Genomic DNA, 19536 nt, shown 5'->3' with positions numbered 1-19536 from the left:
CTCTGCTCTGCCCTCTCCTCGCTCATTGGAGTGCGGAGCTGTGGAGGGGCAGGGAACGGCTGACCCTGGCTTTTAGTGGCTCGCCAGGTGTCGGTCCAGGCACCTGACAGATCCCGACTCTGTGATCGTGATGACACAGTGCCTGGACCAACATCTGTGACATCAACAGAGAGCGGACTTCAGCCCACTTTGCTGAAAACGGGTCACAGGGGTGCAGAAAGAACTGCACTCCTGTGATCCGTAGATGCACAGCCAAACAAGCTTTGGATGTATATCTCCTTTAGCCCCGGTTCACACTTATGCGATGCGGGAAGGCTGCGAATCCGCAGCCTGTTCCCACATCGCAAACGCACCCCGGGCAGTTCACACTGCCATATGCGATACGCTGGGGGTGTCAATGTAATCTTAAAGACACCCCCAGTTTGATCGCATATCGCAGTGCGATCTTGCAGTTCGCACAGGATCGGATCGCACAAGTGTGAACCGCTGTGCGATCCGATCCTGATGCGGCTGCAAAAAAGGGTCCTGTGCGTGTTTGCTGCGGGTGCGGTGCGAATTTAGCCATACAAAGTGTATGGCTAAACTCGCACCACACAGCCGATCGCATGTAATGAAGGAGCAGTGCGCACAGTCCGCAGCCGCACAAATGTGAACCGGCTCTTAAAGCCAGTCTGAAGTTACTTGTGGTCCTAACATCAAGAGATTTTTTTTGGTCACTTGACTGTGTGTGATCATTACTTTTTACTGCTTAATGTCCTAAGCCCAGACAAGGTGTTTCCTGAACAATGTCAAAGTCACCTCAGAAGACCGGGAGGAACCGCTTTTTTTTTTTTTTTCTTTTCTTCAGACACAACCATTGCAGTGAGCAAGATTTTATCCTCTGCTGCTAGCATTATTACAGGCACAGTTGGGTGTGCCGGATTCTGCATATCAACTAGCACTGACTTTTTTTTTTTTTTTTTTCTTTACAATTTTATGGTAAAAATGTTTGACCAAAAGACAGGGAAAATTTACTTTATTCAAATCACACTTCCTCTCAGTTAAGTCTGAACTTCAGAAAAAGCAAATATTGCCCAAATGCATGTGTATTCCTCCTTGAATCTTGGTGCATTTTATGTATTTCTTCTAGTCCTGTGCAGTTATCTTTGCCTTTTGCCTGTGTGCAGGAGCTTCTTCTAAATAAGACCAGTCAATGCTGCTCTCTTTCCTTGGGCAGGGTGTCTGGTCTTGTACCCGCCCCCTCCTGTAGTTTTCTGTATGTAGCTTGTAGAGGGTGGAGCCTGCAGAGTCCCCCCCCCACAGCTCTGCTCTCTGCACTGGCTATGTACAGCACAGTGATGATATCACTGCTGCTTTTACAAGACACTAACTGGGTTTGCAAAGGCATTTAGTACATACAGTAAATTTAATACCTGGAGCTGGAAGGCATTTTCAGATCTTAGATCAATAATTTGTAACGGTTTTTCCTACACATTTTCTTTGGTTCATTGGTTAAAGCATCCGTAAAACATTTTGACTATTGCCATAGCAGAATTTATTGCTACCTACTGCACTCTGCACGATACATGCTAATCACTTGCACAAGTGTTATGCAATAAATAATTGATTGTACCATGGCCGCTCAATGCATGTTACAGATGGTTCTCTTTTGTCCTCAGCCCTTAAGTGTAATTAATGAACAGTTATAGGCCATTTCCTTTACCCGTCCTTATGAGTGGTTTAAAAATAATGCATCCGTCACACATGCTGGCCCACATGCGTTTTGATGCTAGTGAGTGCGTCATGTTCCCCAGCTGGCAGCATTCCAGGAGCAGAGTGCTTTGAATCAGTCCGGTGAGAATCCAGGGGAAGTATTGGCTGGTACACTCCCTCTTTGCTTCTTGCCTTACTTTATGCGTAACCTTATCCCAAGAGCACTTCAGCACCATTCAAAGTCAAACCTTGGAAAGGACTCTTGTGATGTGCAAGTGCTAAACAGAGTTCGAGATGTGAAGTGTTCAAATAACTTCCTTAGTGGTTATTCATAAATATGTATTCTCTGTGGTGTTATTGATCCTTCACAGAACATCATGTGTTTGACTTCGCTCTTAAGCCATGAGAAGCTAAGTCTTTTGTTTTATTAGGCTTAAACAGTTTAAGTGTTTAACAATAAAGGTGTTTTTACTTGTTACATTATTTCTCTTCAGCCTGCAACATTAATACATCAGGTGCTAAATCTCCGTTCTGATTTGTGGGACACTTACTATGGGCTGTATATATCATTACCCAGAAAAATGGCACTGATTCTTCCAATTTAATCCTCCGCAGCTCTGTGAACTGAAGGTGGAAGTCTTCAGTGGCATCATTTATGGCATTAAAAGTACCGATCTTTTTTTTTTTAATTGAAATTACATGTGTGGTTCATAGTTAGTCATGACCAATGCTGGTATTTGCAGCTTATGTTAAGGGTGTAAAAAAATACACAAGTTTTTCATGGGAGACCTGTGCAATACATTTTTGTTTTACAAACCCACCTTTATGCATAGCCAGCATCTGTAACTAGATTCAGTATATGGTGTTGCTTGGGAAACCAAAACTGTATTTATATCAGCTGTGCAAAACTGCCACCAATCGTGCAATGATGATGCTTCAGGTGCTTGAATACCTGTCAGCCTTTCATTGCCGAGTGAACTCCAGATACTGGGGAGCTCAGACGTGCCCCCAGCTACCAAGTGCCAGCACTACCCAGTCGCTCCTGCCTCCTGACACTCACTGTTGGTTAGTGAAGCCATCCATCATAGTAATTGGCTAATAGCAAGGCTCAAGATGCAGACTAAGAGATGGTGAGATTTGTATACCCGAGTTCCCAAGTATTTGGGGCTCATGGTTGCTCTGGTATAGAAAATCTCACTCGATGTTAAGTCAACTGACCATTCCTTCACTACACACTAATTTGTGCTTTAAACTGATTCTAAAGGTTATCATTTTTATTTTTCATTTATTGATGGACACAGCTCCTGATTCCTCTTAACCATTGGGTTATACTGCCCTCTGCAGGAGTAGGGCACTAGGGTTGGCTGTTGAAAGCCAGGTGCTGCAGGATAGAGGTTTTGTCTGAGTCGGTGATTCCTACACTGTTAAAGGTTAGCAAATCTACGTCTAGGAAGAAGCATACCCTTTATCTGGGGAGCTCGACACTTGGTTCCTCCAGTGCAGTCTCCATTACCGCCGTGGGTCCTCAAATTGGTGTCTGTTATCCAGGAAATCTCCCTTCGAAAATATTGGGAGGTTCTCCTGCTTATGTTTTCCTAGAAGGTGGCCTTTTTGGTGGCTATTAATTCTACATGCAGGTTGTCTGAGCTAGCAGCGTTTTGTCGTCCACCTTACCTACCTGTTGGTTTACAGAGCTAGGGTGGTTCTTCGTCCCTGTCCGTTCCTTCCAAAGGTCGTCTCTGATTTCCATTTGAATGAAGACATTGTTTTCTTTCCTATGTTTCAGGCCTAAACATATTAAGTAAATTGCTCTGCATTCACTGGATGTGGTTTTGGCAATTGGTGTACCTGGCAGCTACAGAGTCTTTTAGGAAGTCAGATTCACTGTTTGTACTCACGGTTGGACCTCAAAGGGTTAGGCTGTTTCTGCTGCGACGATTTCCAGATGGCTCAGACAGACAGTGATTCAGGCCTATTCAATTAGGGGTCAGGTTCCTTCTTTCCATGTTAAGGCACACTCTACTTGGGCGCCTAGTGCCTCCTGGGCCTTTTGTCATCGGGCATCAGTGATGCTGGTTTGCAAGGTGGCCATCTGGTTGTCTGTGCACACTTTTACAAAGTTTTATAAAATGGATGTGTTGGCATCTAAGGATACCTCTTTTGGCAGCAAAGATTTGCTGTTTTTTTTTTTTTTTTGTTTTTCAGGTGAGCTCCAGTTTTGGTTGAGCTCCATGTTACCTTGTTGGCTATAGTTAGCCTTGGGAATTTTTTTCTGCTCTTTTCCCACCCCTTATGTTTAACACTGCTTTGGGATGTCCCAATGGTTAAGAAGAATCAGGAGCTGTGTCAATGAACGAAAGACAAAATGGGATTTTTGACTTACCGTGAAATCCATTTCTCTGATTTTCGTTGGACACAGCACCCACCCCTCTGTGGAGTTGGCTTTCTTCTGACACTGCTTGTAACAAAACTGAGTGCCTATAGCTGAGTGTGGGTGTATATCCCCTAGGACTGCCCATAGGTGTAGTAAAGCTTTTTCCTGCCTAGTGTCCTCCTGTAGGGGGCAGTATAATCCAATGGTTAAGAAGAATCAGGAGCTGTGTCCGTCAATGAACATCAGAGAAATCAATTTTACGGTAAGTCAAAAATCCCATATTTTATTTTTTATAAGGTCATACTTATCTGCTCTGTATAGTGGTTTTGCAGAGCACACATGATCCTCTTCTCGGGTCCCCCGCCGGTGCTCCTGGCTCCTCATCCTTTACCAGTGCCCCCCAATAGGAAGCCTCTTCCTATGGGGGCACTAGAGCATGCTCACTCCTGAGCCGCGCTCCTGTGAGTGGACATTGCTGTTCACACACAACGCGGCTTGCCCCCCCCCCATTCTCTCCTTATTGGCTCACTGGCTGTAATTGATAGCAGCTAATGGCTCCTGCTGCTGTAAGAGCCAATGAGGAGAGAAACCTGGGAGAGTCTCTGCTCTCATGCACATCACTGAACCGATATGGGGCTCAGGTAAGTATAAGGAGGGGGCTTTGTGTGAAGCTGCACCCAGGTTTTTTACTATAATGCAAAGAATGCATTAAGGTAAAAAAAAACTTTTGCCTTTTAGAACCACTTTAAGCTGGCCATAGATGTTTAGAATTTGAGTGGGGATATCTGAATGATGCCTGCAGCTGCAGGCATCATTCAGATATTCTTTTTTTCCACCAATTCCCTTCACTGTAAGACCAATTTTATTGATTGTGTTTACAGGTGGCGGGAGGGGTATTCCCATCTCCCGCTGCCCTCTGGTGCTTCTACTGGCTCCCCCGTGCGATCAGCGAGCCAGAGAAGGAGTCTGCCACCGGTGGAAGTACACCATAGAAAATACCGAAGACCAGATGGTCCCCAGCAGTCTCCATGACTCTCGAATACCCGGGTTTGGTGATATGACATCACGTCCGGCCTGGCAATTGTAAATTCTGCCGTGATCTTGGCTGGAAAGTCGAGATTGTGTTTTTTTTTTTCCTCAGGCTTTCCGGCCTGAAGGAGAGATCTAGGATCTTATTGACCCCGGATCTCTCCATAAAGATGACCTGTCATGCACTATTCCTATTACAAGGGGTGTTTACAGTATTTTTTAAAGGGAAAGCATAAATTTAAAAATAAAATAGTAAAAAAAAAAAAAAAAAATGTACAGTCCTCGCACGGAGAAGTGAACACGCATGTACATCCGGCCCACATATATAAAGGGCGTTCAATCCACACGTGATGTATCACTGCAAACGTTGGAGCAAGAGCAATAATTCTAGCCCAAGGCCTCTTCTGTAACTCTTTAAACCGGTAAATACATTTCTAAAGCATTGCTTACCATGTGACATAAAAAGTTGCAACGACCGCCATCTTATTCCCTAGGGTCTCTACTAAAAAAAAAAAATATATATATATATATATATATATATATATATATATATATATATATATATATATGTGTGTGTGTGTATATATGTGTGTATGTATGTATATGTATATATATATATGTATATATATATATATATATATATATATATATATATATATATATATATATATATATATATGTGTTTGGGGGTTCTGAGTGATTTTATAGCAAAAAAAAAAGATGATTTTTTGATGTAAGATGTAGGAGCAGAGTACCAGAATTGGCCCAGTGTGGAAGTGGTGGTTAAGGTTGGGTGGGAAAACAGAATTTTTTTAATTCACTAAAACATTTCAGCAATGGAATATTGACTGTGAAGGACAAACTTAAGTTGGTCTTGAAAGGTAGGCATTTTTTTTTCTAATGGCCACTTTCTCAAGGTATTTTCTTTGGAACCATGGGGCTAGACGCTAATTGTCTAACCTAGCTTTTCTCTGCATGACTAGGGAGACTGGTAAGTTCTTCCTACGTGTTGCTGCCTGAGTCTAGTCTGTTTTCTTGCAGCAAATCTGTAGTGTAAAAAATAAAATAAAAACATTTCAATGCAGATGTTTGACCTCTGTGTGGCGTGGTGCCCTGGAACACACATTTATTAAAGTGTGTAGGAGTGCCATTTCGAATGAATGTCATTGCATTGCTAATAGAAGTTTAAATCCAGCCAAATTGTTAGAATTCTGGTCTGTCCATTGTATGAATGTACCAGAATTGTACAGGACAAATTTTGTCTTCCCCTGTGTGAGCAAATGAAGTGAAGTCACAAACTCAAGGATGTATGTTAGTTCTCATAGTAACATTGGAAGATTCTGAAAGGGCAGAGCTCCAGGCAAAGAGTGCTTTCAGTTATGTGATTATAAATCTCACAAAAACTGGACTGATGAACTGAACTTCATTATGCCTAGTAAGCATTATAGTTTTGTTTGCTAAACACTCTCCTAAAGGTTAATATGTGCACCCAGGAATAATGACTTTCACTGGTGTTACACTGCTTACATCTGAAGTATTATAGATTTACTGTATGTCACGACCAAGAAAAACTAGTTCTTCCCAGGTGTTGTATACAAATGTATAAAATATTTTCTACTTTGTTCTAAAACATCAAATAAAAAAAATCTAATTTCTTCATGAATTCAGGCCAAAATGTATGCTACTACATCTGATTAAAAAAAAATCCCAATGAGTGTATGTTGGTTTGTGTGAAAGTTATTGCGTATACAAGCAAGTAAGATAAGCCATATATAATTAGATTTTCTTTCCTTCTACCATGGGTGGAAGGAAAATCCCTCGAATACCCCATCAACACAGTCAGTGTTAATGGGGGAATCCCTCCCGCAGTGCTATTGTGTTCTGCTTGCGGGCTCCCTGCTGAACCAGCCGAGATTTATTCCATCTTTGGTCTGCTTCTGTAAATTTGTCTCCTCAGTGTCACCTGCGTATGTATTTCTTTTAGTGCCACTCTAAGATAGGTTGAGCAAGCGACCTTACAAATCTTTGTCTAATCAGTATTATTATGATCCTGTTTGTGCTATTATTAAACCTGCTATTTACCATGAAACAGCTGCTATGATGTTGGTGCATGGTCTACCTGGCTGTTCTGGTGCCAGTGTGTTAATTAATAAGGCCCTTTTGAAATTGCATACATTTGTGATTGATGTAGTAGTCTGACCTTGCACATTTGTTTTTACAAGCTGATCAAATGGTAATGTTGAAAAAAGAGAAATAATGAGGGCTTCTTTGAATTTAGTGCCATTTTTGTTTTGTGTTGTTTATGCCACATCTATTTAGCTGAACATTCTTCTGAGGGTTTATCCTGGCATTTCCTGGCTCTGAAGATGCTGCATGCTACAAAGCGTTGGTGCTGAGGCATCACTTCTATATATAGATGGTGTATGCCTCTAGTTTAAACTAGTAAGATGGCTTCATTTGAACAGAGCCTGTCGATGATCTAGCTTCAAGCTTTGTAGCAATCTTTTCAGCTTTTGTGTAATATATTGTGTTAGCAGCTGCTCAAATCTTTGAATTAACTGTGCTATTGAGATATTTTGAAATTGATGTACTACTTTGCTTTCTGCAGCTCCTCAGTAAAAACCTAGACCACCAGATTTTATGACAATAATAAAGGTAAACTTAATGGACACTCTACACCCCATCCACCTTTACAAATGGCCATTATGATATTTTTTTTTCACTACTGTGCTTGTTTGGCCCTGGCATACACTTTATGGGATTCTAACTCCCCCATAGTAAAGGGAACAACATTTATAATAACCAGCACCTGACTATAAAAACGTGTTCTTGAGACCTATATAAGGTGGTTATCATTGCGGACCACCTTCAGAAAAATGGTAGTTTCTTGGCTGTAATTGTGGTTCTCTGGCTTCAGGACATCTGACTTATGCCTGGTATACTCCGCAATTGTCTGACCACCTTCAGAAAATGGTAGTTTCTTGGCTGTACTAGTGGTTCTCTGGCTTCAGGACATCTGACTTATGCCTGGTATACTCCGCAATTGTGGGGCATTGTACACTGGCCAAATGTCGGCTGATTTTGGTCACTATTCGGCCCGCGTGTACGGGGCTTTAGATTGGGAAAAAAAAAAAGACCACGTTTCTTATGATAACCGGGATGTTCAGGGATTTCTCCAGGGCATGTGCTCATGTGAAAAAAGGACAAGTGTTCACTTGTGTACAGCAAAATACCCTTTTTAATTTTGGATGCAGCAAGGGAGGGTTTTCTGCCATCTGTGTCCTATTGGGGATATTTTCCGTAATTTCCTGTCCCAAAGCCAAAACAGGAAGCAAGAGGAAATCCCTCCAAAGTGCGAGAAGCCCTGGTTGTCACCAGTATCACCATAACTAGTGTCACCGTTGAAAGATTTTTTCCTCTCTTCTTTTTCTTGTTATACCCCAAAATGTAGGATTGTCTTTCTTTCAACCTTGATGATATGGGTAGACAGGACAAATAGGGTGGACCTCCCTAATGGGAGCACAGATGACAATAAAAAAAAGACAGGTGTTTTATCCCCCTCCACTTAATTCAAAATGGAAAAAAAAAAATGATTTGCCTTTTAGTTATACCTTTTTAAAAGCAAAAAAAAAATGAATTTTTACATAAGGTACATTACTATTGGTGATAAAGTTGAAGACGCTCATGGTGTTTCTTTTGTGATCATGTCCGTGTCTGCGTTCATCACCATGGTGTCTGTACAAAGAAGCAGTCTAGCTGTAGGGCTTTGCACAGTAAGCAGTGTCTATACCAGCAATGTAAGTACATTGGTAAGTGGCAATAAGCGCAGTCTTCATTCTTTATTCCTCTACTAGCCACAGTTTGTTCCCTCCAGTCCAAATTCATTGTTCTGTGCAAGCCACTTGTTCCACAATAACAGTAACTTGCCGCCTTTTCTTTACCCTTCACTAGATCGTATGGTCACATTCTCCTTATACCATTGTCTGCCCTGGTTCACAATGGTGGATATTACTTCTTGGGTGGCATGTGTAGGCACCGCCATCATAAAGTCCATAATTTTAAAACCATCAGTCAAATTCATCAGTACATGTTCACCAACAAGGCTGCAACAATGAAAATAAGTTTAATGGAATAATTCAGTCTGCTTTTCTGGAAAGTCTTTGCTAAGCTCGCTCTGTCTGGAAGGCTCTGACCAAAATCTTAATCGTACCCTTTTGACAGTGTACTGTTTTGCAAGGCTTTGAATGCTGTAATGGCTAAATTATTAGGCAATGCTCAGAACAAGGCTTCCACATATGGAAACGTAACTTTAATGATCACTTTTGCAAGACTTCTAAAGATGGTTAGATGAAACCAGACATGACGTCTTTCTCGGGCTCATTAGTTCTTTCTCAGAATTATAGGCAGAGCTGAAACCCAGATTTTATGTGCAAGTATGCTGATTGTATTTCTCGTAGAAACCGCTAACTGCACATCTAGACATTGCTTTGTGTTGGGATCACTTTTCTTTTGTTTGTCATATACTGTACATAAATCCAATACTTATAGGTGGTGCTGAACTGAAAAACCTCTTCTAACACTTACTGTTTCTCTAAGGTGAGCTACAGTCAGATTGTTATGGGCACCATGATTCATTGAGACTGTGTTAAACTGGAACTAAACCCCTCTGTCCTTTTACAGCCAAGGAAGCTGCCATTTTAGGCTCTGTTTGATCTGCTGTTGTCATTGAGCTGCACATGCGATCGGATATAACACCAGACATTTGATGGCTTAACAGCTTGTTTGAGAGCACAGGCAACTGTGACGGCATGCCTTGAATGTAATGGTTTTGAGAAACCGTTAAATTGATGGATTTAGTTTCACTTTAACAAGTTCCATTCCATTTCTGCATTTGTTTTAAGAATTTTTTTTTTTTTTGCTAAATACCAAAGTCTATCACTAATATGAAGGTTTAGGTCAGAGTTCAGAGCCCAGTGTACTATTATTTATTCAGCTACTAATTTAAACGAAGCCCTGGTGACGCTGCCAGCCTAGGTTCCGATAACATGTTTTCTTTCTTGCTAGACTCTTATCTAGGCTTCACTGAACAGGTGCCCCCCCCCCCCCCAATATGAAATGTATATACATCCATTTTGCTGGGTGGCCCAGGAACTGACACGTGATCTTTGAAGGTACCCTTCCATGAGCTGATCATGTTATGCAAACATCTGCCCCCTGGAATGTAAATCTGGTTGTATGGTGACTGCTTCTACCTGCAGATGTGATCATGGTAATTGTACAAATAGACTTTTACATAAGTACCTCTGACATGACATGTTATTGTGCTTTTAGGAACCCCTCTTTTTCCTCATAGTCTACACTTTTTTCTCTAGTGCAGAATAAATGAAAGAAATTATCACTTGTACTGTTTTATACAGTCGGCTCTGAAAATGGTAATTCTAGCATGGAGAAAATAAAGAAATGGCCATTTCATTCCAAAAGAATCTTCTGAGAGAAAGATGTAGGTTGCAGTTGCTGACCTCTAATGTAGGCTGCAGTTGCTTGGCTGTCATGCGCATCCTCTTTGTTTTGGTATTCTGTTTCTTTAACCCAGAGCATGTAGTATTACTTTCACTTTTTACTTTTTTGTTCTGGGACAGTATGTAAAGAAACCTGGGGCTGTGAATATGAAATCTGAAAGCTGTATACAAAAAAGACAAAGGGCAAAAGACTAGTTACCAGCATTGTCTGTAGTGTCCCCCCAACTTATCTTTTCCTCATTACTGACTTGCTGTGCCTTCTGCACTGTATTTCTATGGTAGATGCAGAGCCTTTACTTCCTCATGTCAGAGCTTCCAGCAAAGAGAACAGGAATAATTTTTCCCATAACTGCTTGTGCACCTAGTATGTCATTTGACTTCAAGTGGTTGTATCGGGGTAATGCCTGAGCCATTGTTTCCATGTAAAAGCAATCAGAGCGGCTTGCTTGGACTCTCCCATCCCACCTGGAGTCCTGAGCTACCATTTGGCATGTCCACCGGGTAGTCGAACACCCAAACATAGCTGGGTTTCCCCTATGGTAACCTGGAAGCGATGACATTAGTCTTAGTTTACCCAAATGTCAATGGCGCTATTTAAAAAAAAAATGTTAAGTATCCAAAAACACAAATTGTGAATGTGCGAGTCGGTCCTGCATACACCCAAACCGCGATCGTCCCACACATGTGAGTTATCGCTGTGAATGTCAGATCATGGGCAGTAGTTCTAGCACTAGACCACCTCTGTAAATCTTAAGTGGTGACCTGTAAGGGCTCCTAACCTCCTCCCACCCGGCCACTGTATATAAATGGCCGGGTGGGAGCTCTGTCGTTCTGAGTGGACATTCCTGTACGTCCCTCAGAACGAGCGCCTGCTCCCGGCCGCGCAATCTCGTGAAGGTTGTTATCACAGGACACAGCCAAGACAAGATCGGGATATGGGAGCTGTGATTTGGTCGTCCTGATCACGTGACTGCTGTGTCCAATCACAGCCTTCACAATGTAAATGGAGACACTTGTCTCTGTGATAGTTCTCCCCACTAAGCTCAGTGAGAGCTCAGTGTGTGTGGGGGGGGGGGGGGGGGTCTCCATGAGCTGTCACAGATCCCCCATAAACAGTACACCAAGCACCACTGTCACCCCTGTCCCCATTTACATCTGTCAGTGTCCCCATTGAACAGTTCACCAGTACCAGTGCACAAAACATCTGTTCCCCATCACATCTGCACCATTGCACAAAACATCTGTCAGTCCCCCATCACATCTGTACCAGTGCACAAAACATCTGTCAGTCCCCCATCACATCTGCACCAGTGCACAAAACATCTGTCAGTCCCCCATCACATCTGTACTAATGCACAAAACATCTGTCAGTCCCCAATAACATCTGTACCAGTACACAAAATATCGGCAATAGTGCACCATTGTGACATCTGTCAGTGTCCGGTGGCTGATTAACCAAGCACCACTGTCACCCCTGTCCCCATGTACATCTCAGTGTCCCCATTGAACAGTTCACCAGTACCAGTGCACAAAACATCTGTTCCCCATCACATCTGCACCAGTACACAAAACATCTGTCAATCCCCCATCACATCTGTACTAGTGCACAAAACATCTGTCAGGCCCCAAACACATCTGTACTAGTGCACAAAACATCTGTCAGTCCCCCATCACATCTGTACTAATGCACAAAACATCGGCAATAGTGCACCATTGTGACAACATCTGTCAGTGTCCGCCAGTCGCTGATTAACATCTGTCAGTGTACCAGTGTCACACCAATAAATTAAATAAAAGCTTTAAAGCGCCCCCATGCTCGCATGTAAAGGCGAACGCACGCGTTGGTCCCGTACACATATGTAAACAGCAATAACGCCACACGTGAGCCATCGCTGCGAACGTCAGTGAGGGCAATAATTCTAGACCACCTGTGGAACTCTAAACTGGTAAACAAAGGCTAAATTGTTGCCTATGGAGATTTTCAAATATAGAAGTTTGGCGCCATTTCACTAGCGTGCCCAATTCTAAAGTGTGATATGTTTGGTATCTATTAACCAGGCGCAACCCCATATTTTATATATTACCCAAGATTTGGGTAATATATGGTCTCTGTGTGCATTGAAATGTATTTATGCATTCATGTATAAAACTGAAGTGCTGCGCAAATACAGTGTGACATAAAAACTTGAAAAATCCACCATTTTATTCTCCAGGGCCTCTGCTACAAAATATATTGTTTGTGGGTTCTAAGTCATTTTCTTGCAAAAATTATTTTTTTTTTTTCTTTTCAGTGGAGATGTGAGGTCTTTTTTGGCCCCAGATCTCGCATTAAAGAAGACCGGTCCTGCTTATTTATATTACAAGGGATGTTTACATTCCTTGTAATAGGAATAAAAGTGATAAAAAATATACATTTTCTAAAGGTACATGGTAAAATAAAAGAAAAAAAAGTAAAGTGCCCTGCCCCCTCTAAGCTCGTGCTCAGAAGCGAACGCATATGCAAGTTGCGCCCACATATGTAAACGGTGTTCAAACCACACATGTGAAGACCCCCCCCCCCCCCGATCGCTAGAGTGAGAACAATAATTCTAGCCCTAGACGTTCTCTGTAACTCTAAACTGGTAACCTGTAGAAATTTTTAAAACATCACCTATGGAGATTAAGTACCAATGTTTGTCCCCATTCCACGAACGTGCGCTATTTTGAAGCATGACATGTTGGGTATTTACTCTGCGTGACATTATCTTTCACATTAAAGAAAAAATTGGGCTAACTTTTTACTGTTTATTTTTTTAATTCAAAAAAGTGTATTTAAAAAATTGAATTTGTAAGACCACTGCACAAATACGGTGTGACAAAGTATTGCAACAATCTCCATTTTATTCTCTAGGATCTCTGCTAAAATAAATATATATAATGTTTTGGGGGTTCTAAGTAAGTTTCTAGCAAAAAATACAGATTTTAGCTTGTAAACCACTTCTTGACCGGAAGGATTTGCCCCCTTAATGACCAGGCCATATTTTGCGATTCGGAAATGCGTTACGGATTATTGCGCAGTCTTGCGTCACTGTACCTAAGTAAAATAGCTTTTTCCCCCCAAGAAATAGAGCTTTCTTTTGGTGGTATTTGATCATGTGTGCTATTTTTATTTATTGCGCTATAAAAACAAAAATGCGACAATTCTGTTAAAAAAAAAAAAATCACTTGCTATAATGTTCCCGAAAAAATTGAAAATAAATATTTTCATCCTTTTAGGCCAGTTTGTATTCTGCTACATATTTTTGGTAAAAAAAAAAATCTAAATAAGCGTATTTTGATTGGTTTGCGCAAAAGTTATCGTGTCTACAAACTAGCGAAAAGATTTTTTTTTTTTTACTAGTAATGGCGGTGATCTGCAATTTTTAGTGGGACAGCGACATTGCAGCACACAGATCGAAACCCCTCGCCGACGTTTTTGACACTTTTGGGGGTACCAGTGACATTACTACAGTAATCCAGTGCTAAAAATATGCACTGTTACTGTAATGACACTGGCAGGGAAGGGGTTAATCCAGGGGCGATCAAAGAGTTAAGTGTGATCCTAGGGGATTGATTTCTAACTGTATGGGGGAAGGATATATAGAAGGATCACAGGCACTCCGTGTTCATTTCAGAGAGAGCAACAGTCTGCTAGGTTTACAACAGCAGACCGTCCTTCTCTCTCAGCGGGGAGCGATCGCGGGTGCCCAGTGAATCGCCGTCCCCACTGCCTAGTGGGGGCAGGCACACACCCTTGGCAGGGCACGCTCGCCCCCAGGAGTGCTCCTGCGAACCTGTGTCTGGGTACAGTTTTTCTGCGGCGGTCGGTCGGCAAGTGGTTAAATGTTAGCTGTCATTGTGTATATATTGATAGTTTTTAGGTTTTGTTTTTAAACTTTCATGAAGTCCCAGGCTATGGTATATTTAAAGTTTGGCAAGGTTTTCTTGCACCTTTCCAAAAATACATACCAGTAACATTACTGTGGAGTTTAAAAACCGCCTGCGATTTAACTCGATAAAACAAGTTCATTGCTAGTTTGATTGACTGGAGCATATTATGCTACTAACAAAACCCATGCGGGCTATAGATCTTAAAGCTTGGGTAGGTACAGTCATCTACCACCTAGCTGTAGCATTTGAACTGCAAACTGAAGATTGATAACTGCTCATTATGTGAGAAGCTTAAAGATTTTGCAGATTCAATCTTTGTTACAATAGGTTTGTCTGCAGCTTTATATTAGTGCTAGAACCCTGGTCTGCTTGTAGTTCTGTATTTCAGTAAGACTGGGTGTTTTCAAGGTGAAACTTGTAAAGATGAAATATAATACTCTAGGAAAAGGAATTTACAGTAGTCTCACCATGTAGATATTGTCTGTCTCTTCTGTACATAAGTGGGATTTTTCTGATCCTTGCTTTTGTGCTAGAATTGAAAGGTAGGTAAATCTCCGTAAAACACACACCTCAGAGCAGATGTGAAACATACATCATTGCATAAAATGTACCCCATGTAGCCTTCAGTTACATGTTTTACTTGCCAGGAAGGATTGAGTAATCTAGCAAAAATGTTCAGCCCCAACCACAAAGCTGTATTATCGGGGACTCCAGCTAATGCTGGCGGTAAGTAGGAAATAGATTAAACACAGGTTTTCCCTGTTCTGAAGCTGCCAGCAGTGATGTCAGTGACATTAAATGATCCTACACTGAGCTCAGTGTAGCCCGAGATCCCCTGCTCTAAGCCAGTTGTGTAGAGAACTGTTTTATAGGTTGTTAAGGAAATACTGACTGTTGTTGAGAAACAATGGCGAGTCCAGACTGTGATCTAAGCACAGATTTTTTAGCTCTCCCCGTCTCTTTAGCTATTGTTTCTGAAGCCTTTGACATGGCTGTAATGATCGGTTTAGGCATAACCAGTGGGATTCATGGCAGTAGATTATGTGAAAGTTGTAATGCTGCTACGCAAGACTGAGAGGCACTTTATGAAGTCATTCAGAGATTTTAAGCAAAATATTGGAATTTGCAGACATCAAAGCAGCATGCTTCAGAATACGTGTACATTTTTTTTTTCTTTTTTGCTAATGCTATCATCTTGTCTACTTTCAGCAACATTGAGAGCTTTTTACAGTTCTGTGCTGAAAACTACGGGTCCGGAAAACCTACTGTTTTTTATTAGTGCAGGTTCAGTGTAATAAGGTGTCATATGATGATATTTATCATGGCCCCTATGTAAAACACGCCCAAATTGTTACACACAGGAGGGTGGAAAAGGCACTACAGCATCAAACTGACCTAAAAACAGCCCCATTCCTAAATTAGCAGAGAAGGTTTAATGTATTGCCCAAGTTTTAATACTTGGAAAATTGTACTGATGGATCTGAGCTTTTATCTTTTTGCATTGTAGACATTCCGCTGAATCTGTCCATGCCATCAGCCATATATTTTCTTTTGTGAAAGCATCACAAAATTATTGCAAGTGTGATCTCACAGAATGCTGCTAAACAGTTTGCATGCTTATTATTAAAACTTGTATTGAAAGCCCAATTGAGCCTTAGAAAAAAGTCTTCTAGTAGCTCCCTTGTGCGTTAGAACATTAAATAAGATTTGTTATCCCCTGCTGTTATGCAGCAGAACTGGACCTCAACCTCCGACACAATGAGGGAAATTTATCAAAACTGAAATAGCGGTGCATGGCAGCCAATTACCTTCTGTCTTTCATTTCCAAAGTTTAACTGAACAAGCTGAAAATAGAAGCTGGTTGGTGCTCCCGTGGTTGCAGGAAAGAAAATCGCTCAGTCTATGGCTGGCCTTAGAGAGCTGCAGGTTCCCCACACACTGTTGGCAGATAAGGACTACAGTAGATACATGTATGGTGCTCCCGTGGTTGCAGGAAAGAAAATCGCTCAGTCTATGGCTGGCCTTAGAGAGCTGCAGGTTCCCCACACACTGTTGGCAGATAAGGACTACAGTAGATACATGTATGGTGCTCCCGTGGTTGCAGGAAAGAAAATCGCTCAGTCTATGGCTGGCCTTAGAGAGCTGCAGGTTCCCCACACACTGTTGGCAGATAAGGACTACAGTAGATACATGTATGGTGCTCCCGTGGTTGCAGGAAAGAAAATCGCTCAGTCTATGGCTGGCCTTAGAGAGCTGCAGGTTCCCCAGACACTGTTGGCAGATAAGGACTACAGTAGCTACATGTATGGGCAAATTAAAATGGCAGCCCCCAGGCAACATGGCAAAGATTTAGAATGGTCAATTGTTACCAGTGTAAATGTGAATCTTTTGTGTGAAGATATTTTCTCTTTAAGTTTGCTGGCACTATAACAGTTTTCATGTTCATTTTTCATGCTGTGTTTGATTTATTATCTGCATTTTACATATTTTGTATCCTTAATGGAGTTTTTTTTTATTTATTTCCAGAATAAACAACCTCCACAACCTCAGCAAATCACCCCTTTAATCTCAAGGGATTATGGACTCTCAGTAGCCTTCACACATCACAACTAGGACCTCACATCCTCCTCTTCAATAGATGGTACGCTGCATCCACTTCACATTGTTTACTATACACGCAAACCTCAGGAGCCAGCTGACTGAACTGCACCTTCCCTGTTGTGCCAAGCAAAAAGCACTGTGACGACAGACAGTCTGCTCTACTTCATGTTTGGAGTCAACCTCAGTGACCTGGTACTCCCAGCACCAAGCCATGGTGCCCATGGACTCGCTTAACCCACACATTGTTCACAACTCTATTTAGGTTGCTGCTGAAATTTACAAGAAAAAAACTGTATTACAAATCAATGGTGTAAATTATTAAGTACGACAAACTGTTAATAATGATTGGTGAGAATTAAATATTTAACACAGTTTTTTGATTTATACATGTACTTTTATTATTTTTTTTTTCCCTCCTGCTGGAGCCCATCTTTTTACATGGGATTATGAGGTATTCTGTTGTAAACAGACTTTGGGTAATTGCTAAATAAGATTATTAAAATTAAAGGGTAGGGTACTATTCTCCTTTCTAAGGTAAGAAGACATAAAAAGGGTCCTAGATTACTAGGACTCTTATTTTCAGTGCTATTTAGTGGTGGCTGTAATATGAGCGATAATAATAATTAATAATAATAATAATACATAAGCTCTGCACTCCTGGCAGTGTTGTGCTTTAACTTGTTCTGTGCCAGATAGGGCTGCAGTTTTCACTAAAAGCATTATCCGAACTGAAAGTCCCATAATACATGATACTCACAAGTTTTAGAATAAACACATCTTTTCATTGCACAGGTTAAAAGTAAAAAAACAAAATATATTGATTCAAGTCTTCCAATGTATATAGTATATAAGAAAAAGACAAAAACGTGTGAGAAAATTAAGAAAAAAGAAAGTGGAACTTGGCTGAACTCTAAAAATGAAAACACCCTGGAATGAACAATGTGGTTGTTTGTAAATTCTGGAAAATCTTTCTATATGTAATAAACTAGATACCGTTTAATTTTTTTTTCTGGCAAGCGTGTTGTATGTTATAATCATCCCACACAAGGGTGTTCACATGACAATTATCAGCATATTTGTGTGTAAGAGTTTGCTACTATTCACTGCAGTGTATGGCAGCTTTAAAGTCCCGGTAAGTTGGATCTTTAAAAAGATGCTTTCACTCTGCCGCTTTAGGGCACAGGGACAGTGTCTGCACATAGCCCACCACCTGGAGGCAGGTAAACTTACCCAACCATACCACCATGCTGCCCCTAGCTGCAGCGTCCCCACCTGTTCAAGCTCCAATGTTGACCAGTGTCCGAGCTTATATGTAGAGGATGTCAAGACAGTGAATAGCTGCTCAAGCACGAAAATTGCCACATATGGGAGGTCACATGCTCCCCAATATCCAGAAAGCCCGCTCCATTACCCAGAGCACCAACAATGTGGGAACGTGGCAAGAAAGTTTGGTTGGGTATGTGTTGTGCAAACTCTGTTTAGGCAAAGTGACAGTGTCTTTTGAGGGGAAACCAATCTTAACATTTTTACTTTGAGTTTACATTTGTGATCAGCTTTATAATCTTGTCAACACAAATTAAATTGTATATAAATCCTAACTGAAATCATTTGCTCCCTTTTCGGACTGTTAAAATAATTTCAGTGGTATTTTTTTTTTTTTTTTTGTTACATAGTCATACAGTAGAGGAGATAAGCTATTTAATCATTATGACTTATATGATACAATTATTTTACCCGTGGGACTTCAAATGAGGCATGATGTACAGCTGGGTTATGCATTATAAATTTATTCAACAACACATGAAATTGTTAATACATACATCAGAGTATCAACATAAAGTATACAAATCCAAAAAAAGAAGAAATGCATCCTAAAACTCAACGTGTTTCATGAACATTATCTTCACTTCCTCAGGAGTAGATGCCTTCCACATATTGCCTGTAAGCTACAAAATGGCAAAAAATTATTTTTATATACAGTTTCTCACAAAAGTGAGTACACCCCTCACATTTTTGTAAATATTTTATTATCTTTTCATGTGACTACATTGTAGCAAAGTGTAATTTCTTCAGTGTTAAGTAGTAATTGTACAGCTTGTATAACAGTGTAAATTTGCTGTCCCCTCAAAATAACTCAACACACAGCTATTAATGTCTAAACCACTGGCAACAAAAGTGAGTACACCCCAAAGTGTCTATTTTGTGTGGCCACCATTATTTTCCTGCACTGCCTTAACCCTCTTGGGCATGGAGTTCACCAGAGCTTCACAGGTTGCCACTGAAGTCCTCTTCCACTCCTCCATGATGCTATGACGGAGCTGGTGGATGTTAGAGACCTTACGCTCCTCCACCTTCCGTTTTGAGTATTCCCCACATTGATGCTCAATAGGGTTTAGGTCTGGAGACATGCTT

At 41.1% G+C, this 19536-nt stretch overlaps 1 protein-coding gene across 1 annotated transcript in view; it reads left to right on the top strand.

Moving 5' to 3' along the window:
• IRS1 (insulin receptor substrate 1) overlaps positions 1-18129 on the top strand; it is a 69372-nt gene extending 51243 nt beyond the window's left edge. The window contains exon 2 of the mRNA XM_082250216.1: positions 17050-18129. Within this exon, the coding sequence (XP_082106342.1) occupies positions 17050-17054 (5 nt within the window). The 3' untranslated portion in view covers positions 17055-18129. The remainder of the gene's footprint in view (positions 1-17049) is intronic.
• Positions 18130-19536: the final 1407 nt, after the last annotated feature.

This window comes from Pelophylax lessonae (assembly GCF_965119305.1).
Source record: "Pelophylax lessonae genome assembly, chromosome: 3".
In the NCBI taxonomy this organism is placed as follows: domain Eukaryota; kingdom Metazoa; phylum Chordata; class Amphibia; order Anura; family Ranidae; genus Pelophylax; species Pelophylax lessonae.
This window is presented reverse-complemented; position numbering and strand designations above follow the sequence as displayed.